The sequence below is a fragment of the Phragmites australis genome, chromosome 12, assembly GCF_958298935.1.
Source record: "Phragmites australis chromosome 12, lpPhrAust1.1, whole genome shotgun sequence".
Taxonomy (NCBI): domain Eukaryota; kingdom Viridiplantae; phylum Streptophyta; class Magnoliopsida; order Poales; family Poaceae; genus Phragmites; species Phragmites australis.
Window position 1 is genome coordinate 5,348,834 of NC_084932.1, and position 9,530 is coordinate 5,358,363.

Genomic DNA, 9,530 nt, shown 5'->3' on the forward strand with positions numbered 1-9,530 from the left:
CGATAGAATTTTTGTTCCCTTTAGCGCTCCAACAGTTTCTCTTCACGGTTCCCATCAGGACGGGATTCCCAAAGTCATTCCCTTCATGACAGGATTTTCTCTCATTTCCCTTCACGATTCCCCTCGAAGGAAAGTTGTTGGAGATAGATGTGAATAAAGGGAATGAGAACGGGGAAGGAAACCGAAAAGTAAACAAAATGAGGGAAAATGGTTAGGAATAATCTTAGCTCGTTTTCTTTTATTAACTCTTTAGGCTTGATAATTATGACATTTTCAAATTCTGAGTTCAAAGGACGGTGATATTGTTATATTTGACGTCATATCCAACTTGTCATCCAACCCATAAGCCAAGCCTAATATTTATAAAAATTATGTTAAGTATCGAAACGTTTATGTTCTTTTTATATTTATTGTCCCATATTAGTAATTCTCGTAATATCGCCATGGGTTATCATTTTAGATATTATCAACGTATCTAAACATTATCAATGTGCTTAATCTCACCTGTACTCATGACTTTGAAGTGGAACTATGCTTGGCTCGCGAGCTCAATGAGTCAGCTCAAGCTTTTTAATAAACCTTTTTCAGCTCTCTTTTTAACTCGTTAGTCTTAACGAGATGAACCTCCAGCACAAGTCCACCTCACTCTGGGCTTCCGGCCTCCCCACGTCGGGCTAGGATCGGCCCAAAAACTGGCCGAGATCCGCACTAGGCTGACCTCACCTCACCTCACCTCAGCTCCCACTCGAAAGGGGAAAAAAAAAACTCGATTCGGCTGCGAACCTCTCCTCCTTCCTAGTTCCTCCTCCGACGACGACGACGAAGAAGGGCCGATGCGTCGATTGGATTGGTGATCCATCCTAATTTAGGGTTGTTTTCTTTCGTTGGTAAGGGACCCTAACTTGTTCTGGGCGATAGATCTCTTACCTGCTGCTTTCTGAGCTACAAGATCCACTTTTTTTGGGTGAACACCCATGCCCAACGGTAAGTACGGCCCTGCCGTCCCCGCCGCCGCGGCGGACGGCGCCGAGGGCCCCCTCGAGGCGGAGGTGCTGCCCTCGGCCGAGACCGTCTCCGCCTTCCCTGCCGCCAAACGCCGCGTGGTGAACCGCCCGCACCCGTCCGTCCTCGCGGCCGAGCGGCCTGCGTGTTCCGCCGTGGCGCCGCCGGCGCTAGAGAACATCTCGCACGGGCAGCTGCAGGTGCTCTCCGGGGTGCTTCCGGATCACCCCTCCCTGACTACGGACCCCGACGGGCCGTCCTTGTACGTGTGCACACCTCCGCCCCTAATGGAGGGGCACGGCGTGCCCAAGCAGTTCCATGGCCGACTCCATGTCGTGCCCAAGCACTCAGGTTAGCTCTTTGCGACGTAAGCATGGATCGCTGAGGTATGCTAGGCGATAGGTTTTAAAGTAAGTACTTATAATTTGGTTTGTAATTTGTAGATTGGTTTACCCCGGGGACGGTGCATAGGCTGGAAAGGCAGGTAGTTCCGCACTTCTTCACCGGGAAATCTCCGGGGCACACTCCGGAGAAGTATGTTCTGTTAAGGAATAAAGTTATCGCGAAATACTTGGAGAACCCAGGAAAGAGGCTTGCTTTTGCTGAGTGCCAGGGGCTTGTTGGGAGCACAGGCGAACTGTATGACCTGAGTAGGATTGTTAGATTCTTGGACGCTTGGGGGATCATCAATTACCTTGCGGCTGGATCAGTGCACCGCGGCCTGAGGATGGCAACATCGCTTCTAAGGGAGGAACCAACAGGGGAATTGCAACTGCTTACTGCGCCATTGAAATCAATTGATGGTCTAATTTTGTTTGACCGGCCAAAATGTAGCCTTCAAGCAGAGGACATTTCTTCAATGGTGTCATCCTCATCGAATTCGGAGCTTGTGGATTTCGATGCTGCGTTTGCAGACTTGGATGGAAAGATTAGGGAGCGTTTGTCAGAGAGCTCTTGCAGTTATTGCTTACAGCCGTTGCCAAGTTTGCATTACCAGTCTCAAAATGAGGTGCGTTTCTTAGGAATTTCCATTTACATGTTTTGTCTTGTATGTCTTGTGTGGAAACCCTTATCTGTATCTTTGGAAGTGTTGTTTACACTTCCATTTCATACTCATGCTCAGAAATTATATCATTCAAAGATTCTGATACTACAAAAAAGTAAGCTGCAGTAGTCTTGTTTCACAATTTTGCAAGTTATAGCCCAAGTTTTGGTTGAGTGTGGAAAGACTACAATTTGTTGTTGAATTTTGAACCTCATGCTCAGAAATTGTGTCATTCAAATATTCTGATACTACATAACAGTAAGCTGCAGTAGTCTTGTTTCACAATTTTGCAAGTTATAGCCCAAGTTTTGGTTGAGTGTGGAAAGACTACAATTTGTTGTTGAATTTTGAACCTCATGCTCAGAAATTGTGTCATTCAAATATTCTGATACTACATAACAGTAAGCTGCGGTAGTCTTGTTTCACAATTTAGCAAGTTATAGCTCAAGTTTTGGTAGAGTGTGTTAATACTACGATTTGTTGTTGAATTTTGAACCCTAATTTTATTCTTGTGTTTGGCTTTGCTGACTTACTGGTCACTTGTTCACATAGGTTTTTTCAAATCTTGGCTAATGTGACATAATGCTGAAAACCTGTATTAATATTTTTACTATTTGACATTTGTAATTTGGGAAAGAACATTTAGATAGCAAATATCACATAAGTGTCCAATATTTGTGATGTGAGATTATCTGCTTTAGTTGCAGTGTAGTTCTCTGTGTTGCTAGAGTTGTGTTCCAGTTTTAGTGCATTATTGTGCGTCCTTTGTTTGTTTTTATATTTTGGGTCAAAACTTAGCAATAACAAGTGTGTTTTAACTGGCTGAGCAGGCAGATATTGCTCTGTGTTCTGATTGCTTCCATGATGCGAGATATATTGCCGGGCATTCTAGCTTAGATTTCCAGAGAGTGGATGGGGATAATGATGGATCAGAAAATGATAGTGATAGATGGACTGATGAAGAAACATTATTGCTGTTGGAGGGCATTGAGAAGTACAATAACAACTGGGATGACATTGCAGGGCACGTTGGAACAAAATCAAAGGCACAGTGTATTTACCATTTTATTCGGCTTCCAGTGGAGGATGGTTTGTTAGAGAATGTTGAGATACCAGCTCCCATGCCATTTAGAGAACAGAGCAATGGATATCCACATTCAAATTCCAATGGCAGCGCTTCAGGTGTTTTATATCATTACATTTATGTTGTATCTATCAGTTGAATATATAGTTTTTTTTTATTTACAGTCTACCTTTTGCTAATTTCCTCCTGATGTAAATCATGGCTTATTCCTTCCATTTTTAATGTTGATGATTGTGTTCACTTTTTAGGAAATCCACTTCAAAGTTTTCAACATGGAAACCAGCTTCCGTTCATTAATTCTTCTAATCCGGTCATGTCGGTGGTGAGTAGTTCCTCACTATTTTTTGTTTTTGTTTAGAGAACCAGTGCACCAGTTAATAGATTAGAGAAGTGGATTACGCCATACAAAACTCGGGTGCCAGTTGTAGCATTATAACTAAGTGCTAGTCAGTAGTACCTATGGTTGGTTATTTGAAATTGGCATGAGGTGTCTTGGTAAAGTTGTATTTGCGTTTATACTTAAGTTTCACTAAACTTTTTTTTTTGTTTTAACAGCAGAAAATGCTGGAAATAAAAGCCTAAACTGCTACCTGGAATAGATACTCTTGCGGTTCAGAACTGTTGTGTAGGTTACATTTTTGGCTTCTGTACAATAAGACCAGAAGGCAGCATATCCTGATTTTTTTTAATGTTTTCCTCTAGGTTGAGTTTAAATCTGAAATTCTTGCCACTATACCTTTACCTATACAAGTTTCCTAGGAATTATCATACCCTTTTTAAGGCTAGGGATGCAAGAGGTGCAGTAGATGCATTGCTCTGCCTGATGTACTATCTCATGACCACAAAATTCCTGGCTTCTGTGTTTTCTGTATATCTTTATATGTCCATCCTTACTTTTCAGAAATGTTGTGTAGGTTGCTTTTTTGGCCTCTGCAATAGGACCAAGAGTTGCAGCATCATGCGCACATGAAGCATTATCTTTTCTGACGAGAGATGATGATTCCAGGTTAGCCATCTTTACTGAGTGATTGAATTTAGAGACATTAGTAAACACTAAAGCCTTATCACTGCAAATCTGCTACACTGTCCTCATACGCGAGATAGAAACTTTTCCATATTGGCTACTATGTAGACCGTTGGTCTTATCCTGCTAGAGTTAAGTTTTGACTTATCTTTTGCTACAATTGCAGGGTGAGTTCAGAAGGCATACATGCTGATGGTAGGGCCAATGGTGCAAATCCAAATTTTCACAATCATAATGGTAACTGCTTTGTATCTAATTCCCGTTACAATCCGTTTTGGTATCAAATCCAACTTATTTGTTTATTCAAGATATTACTATTAAAGAAATCATCTGATCTTTAAACAGGTGCTTCGTCATCCGTTTCTCCAGAAAATGTGAAACAAGCTGCCTTGTGTGGTCTGTCGGCAGCAGCAATGAAGTCTAAACTCTTTGCGGATCAAGAGGAGCGTGAAGTTCAAAGACTGGCTGCTACCGTAATAAATCATCAGGTTAGTTTGCATGTTGCCATCTAATTTGCATGCACAATTTTTTCTCCTTTTGTTGCGAACTACCACTGTTCATTTCGACGTATAGATTTCTACTGAACTAAATCGCAGTGTTGCATGGCCAACACATGACTTGTTGGGTCCCTTGGTATCGACTTTCCCATCAATGAGAACTGGGATCAGCTTTTAAAAAGCTGTCTAAGACTTGTTCAGTCCCTTGATATATGAGTTAGCTTTCAATGAAGCTGGAAATAGCTCAAAAAGAGGCAGCCTGGCGCCTCCGGGACTAAGTTTCCTTTCCTAGCCTGATTTGGTGGTAGAAAGTAGTAGTAGTGAGCTTTTTTTTTGGGAATGAATTTTAGGGTTCTGAAAGAACCCAGCCATGCTAAACCCCTGGCCTATCCTTACCAGGTAACATGTTCCAGTTTCTTGCTGGTCTTTGATGATAGTGATGTGGCAAGTGATGAAGGTAGTTAGTCAAAGGGGTCAGGAACTGTCTGAAAAAGATAAGTGAATCGGAAATGATTAACTGATGTTGTCAAATTACTGTTTGCTTGTTATAACAATGCAAAGGTCAGTCAGGATCGTACAAACTTGTTGATAAAGTTGGATTTACTCACAACATATAAGGTCCTAATACATATGGCTTGGTTTACTAAATGCAGTTCTGTTCCCAAGTAAAATATGTTTTAACTTTTGTATTGAAATATAATTATATAAGTTGTTTGATCACTGGAAATCTAAAATGTTTGTGAAGGAGTCGTTAAACTTAACACTTTTTTAAATTCCTGACAGCAGGGTGGAATTGTTTTGATCCACAATTGTTCATAAATAGTTAGTAGGCTGTTTCCGAGGATGGCTTTATTGCTATTTATACTGTTGCAACACCACTCAATTTTGCAGTTGAAGAGGTTGGAGTTGAAGTTGAAGCAGTTTGCGGAAGTTGAGACCTTGCTTTTGAAGGAATGTGAGCAAGTGGAAAGGGTTAGACAGAGGATTTCAGCTGACCGCGTCCGAATGAGATCAGCCCTGTTAGGTGCCACCGGAAGCAGTCTACCTGGAGGCAGTAGCACCATGCCATCCAACCCAGCAAGCATAAACCCCAGACCAGTGGCTGTGCCAGGCTCTATGCCTCAGGCTAGCATGTCAGCCGCATACACCAATAGCATGCAGGGGCAGGGGCAGGGGCATCCTCAGATGCCGTTTTTGCATCAGCGGCAGCAGATGCTCTCGTTGGGTCCTCGCCTGCCGCTCTCAGCCATCCAGACTCAACCATCCGCGCAGGCATCAAACATCTTCAACTCTGGCACGCCCAGTTCGGTTGCTCCTAATCACCATCAGTTGCTAAGATCGTCATCTGGAAACAATTCAAGTGTAGGATAGGGGGAAAAGGAAACTCATAATGTTTCATTCTTAGTTTCGTCAGCTGTAGCTTTGTATGATTTATTATAAATATCACTGTAATTCCTTTATACGATGTCTTGTGCTGGTCGTATAAGCATTTATTTATCAGGTTCCCATCTCGTCTTCACTTTGCTGCGCCCTTTGTTTGAGGTTCATCATATTCCAGGTGGGGAACTTGCGTGTATCGCTCTTATGCATGATGCACTGCGGTTGGATTGCAAACCAATCTAGTCAGTACGTTGTGAAAGGGGTACCTTTGTTACGCCGGAACTTAAAATTGCTAAAACTGGACCTGGTCCAGTCTCTCTCTCTCTCTCTCTCTCTCTCTGTAGTAAGGGTCACAGATCTCTCCTTTCCCTTGCTGGAAAGATGCTTATCGTGTTCAGAGGGAGAGAAACTATCACTGTACATGTAGGCTCACACTTGATGCTCAGCTTTCACAGCATCAGCAATTCTCACTAGTATGAAAACCCCAAAACTGCTCAATTCAAAATTCAAGGTTATCATTACGCCAACTAGGTAAAATTCTATTCAAGAGCACGCCGCTCATTCATAACATAATAACAATGCAAAACTGCAAAAATACTGCCAAGTGGCTGGTATTTAGGTTCAGGTTTTCTCGTCCACCTCACAAAAACTGTTCCTAATAGCTCTCTGCCTTGCCAAATCTCCACTCTTCTCTTTCAAACTCTATTCGCGTCAAAAGGGTGTTGTATTCAGAGCGACAGGGTGGGACGTCGAGTGTAGTGCCGGCCTGGATCGTGCCCCAACCAATGAGACGCCAGTGCTTCTCAATGTGTCGGCTGAGAGCCAGCTTCTCACCCCTGCTAGTGTAGCTTCGCAGGATCATTCTTGATGGCGACAACACGGGCTCCGGTAGACATCGACCCAATGCTAAGCATCAAGATCTCACCCTTGGAGAGCTTTGAGACCCTACTTGCCCTTTCTGTTCCACTTGTCCTCACCCCCAGCAGCCTCCTGAGGAAGAAGTTCAACTGCAAGCCAAAGTGTCAGAAATGGCAACTTCTGTTTTACACCGTGGGGTGTTTTAGGTAGCAAAGGTATCGGTTGGCACAAAAATATGGATCCTCGCGTCAACACATGAGCATCTCGTGTGCAATCTGCAGCGGCACGCACATGGTGTACAACAGCGGGGTAACTATTACACTTTCACGGCAACGAGTGACCAATTTATGAGCAAACCAGCAAAGGATAACTAAGCTGGAGAGCAGCACCTGGGAAGCCCAGTTTGGCACTACGGTGACGACCGATTTACATGCCCCCTATTTTTTTTGGTAAAGCTTGCGTGCCAAAAAAACATATGTTCTCTACTTCTACATTTCTTAGAGGGATGATCAAGACATCGGCCATGAATACCTTAGGACGATGGTAACTAATACATCGGCCTTACATCTTTGCTTACTGACTCACTACATCATTTAACCGAAACTCTGAAGGTAACATAAAAATCATATTAATGTCCGTGCCTTTGGTTGGTGTAGCATCATTAGCATGCACCGGCGATTCTCCATAATCAAGTAATTCTTCATATTCCTTGTCATCTTGCATAGGCACCGCTGTTGTTGTTGGTGAAGGGATTGTTGTAGGAACGGTTATAACATTTAGCTTTTATCCACATATTTGCTTCACGAGTTGCATTGGCTTAATCTCATTGAAAGTAGCATCACGCAACTTTTCAGCTTATTGCTCCACCAATTCTTGCTTGCGTAACCGCTGCAATCTTTGTTTCTTTGTGTGAGATAAGCCTGAGGGACACCACCTTAGCTGTATGTACTTAGAAAGCGGCTTGCTGCTACTTGCTTCATGGTCATTAGCCCTTGGAACAACTTGGACAACAGTAGATATGTGTTTAGACTTGACCGATTTATTACCAAAGATGATCGGTCCTTTGCCATGTTCTTCGGCCACTACTTTTATTGAACCATTCTCAATAATATCATCAGTAGTAGTACTTACCTTATCAACATTAGAATCTGAATTTTGAATGGAAACACTACCCTCCTTGGCCCGGTATACTTTTTTCACAACGTTAGCATGTTGAACATCATTAGACCGATTTGTATGCTTTGATCGTTCATGAGTAGGACATGAAATTCTATTAAATATCGGCCTTTGTGGTGCTATCCACATCGAATAAAAATGATTAAATTGCATAGAAAGGGGTGACATCCACATAAAGTTATAGCCCCAAGTTGGGCAAGGAGAAAAAGGCATTGGAGGAGGCATCCATGACCATGGCGCCATACTGAGTGGCGGGTAGACGCTAGTAGCATTATCCTCCCTTGGTTGATGATGATGGCTCACTCCTTGCCTTGGAGATGATCTTGATCGCTTAGCTCCACTTGGCCGATTCACATGAGTTTGAACACCCTTGTCTTTCTCATATTTAGACAAGACTTGCTTGAAAGTGGGCTTGAATTTCTTAACCTTATCTTGTTTCTTTGCTTCATGGAGTTTCCACTTACCAACCTTCGGATTCTTTGGCTTGATCATCCTTGGTTTAGCATTGATATGACCCCCGACGGTTGAAGTGTTCTCCACAGTCTTGATTGATTTCTTGCCTTCAGGAGTCTTCTCAAGTAACACCTCTTTCAACAAGTTTTGTTCTCCCCCAAAGGTTTTGGCCTTTCTTCACCAACGATTACATTTTTACCTTTAGTCCATTCGGCTTGAGTTGGCCGAATTAACATGCTCTTATCTTGGAAATCAAATACATTAATGGGAAATGGTTGAAGGTCCACTTGCATCTCCGCAAAATTCAATCGTCCTTCATTAATGGCCGATTGAATAGTGGGAGTTACCTCGGGCTTGGTGTAGATAGGCATGAAATCTCCTCCTTTCCGGACGATGCCCTGTCTCGTCTTTTGGAAGCGCGAAGCGAACGCCCTGTCGAACTCCATCTTGCACTTATCGTACTCTTGTTGTACCTCCTCCTTCGATGGCAGGCACAATGATGTTATCGGAGTCGACTTCGGATCCGTTCAACATGGCTAAGGTTTAACAATTCGGCTAAAAGGCAGCTGAAAGTTTCTTCCCCAGCGGAGTCGCCAAAATGTGTTGACCCAAAAATATGGATCCTTGCGCCAACACACGAGCACCTCATGTGCAATCCGCAGTGGCACACGCAGGGCGTACAATAGCGGGGGTAACTATTGCGCTTTCACGGCAACAAGCGACCGATTTACGAGCAAACCGACAAAGGATAACTAACCTGGTGAGTAGCACCTGGGAAGCCTAGTCTGGCACTGTGGCGACAGACCTTTGTCAGCAAATCGTACCCAGGAGGAACCCTGTCAGGGCACGGTCTGCCGGCGGCTTGTCCTTGGTTGTCGAGATCAAGAACGAGTAGAAGTAGGAAGAGGAAGAAGGAGGAACAGGACTACACGAGCTAGGTAGAAAAATAGTAGATGCATATTGGTATTTGATCGATTGTTGGATATCCTCAATCGGCCATAACCCTCTCAT

The 9,530-nt window shown here is 43.3% G+C and overlaps 1 protein-coding gene across 1 annotated transcript; it reads left to right on the forward strand.

Annotated features, from left to right (window-relative positions):
- The first annotated feature begins 721 nt into the window (after positions 1-721).
- Positions 722-6,171, forward strand: LOC133886733 (SWI/SNF complex subunit SWI3C homolog). The gene is made up of 8 exons (XM_062326531.1): positions 722-1,353; positions 1,446-2,011; positions 2,878-3,229; positions 3,380-3,453; positions 4,046-4,137; positions 4,322-4,392; positions 4,501-4,643; positions 5,544-6,171. Exons 1-8 carry the CDS (start codon positions 975-977, stop codon positions 6,021-6,023), a joined length of 2,157 nt encoding a protein of 718 aa, XP_062182515.1. The 5' UTR covers positions 722-974; the 3' UTR covers positions 6,024-6,171.
- The last annotated feature ends 3,359 nt before the right edge of the window (positions 6,172-9,530 follow it).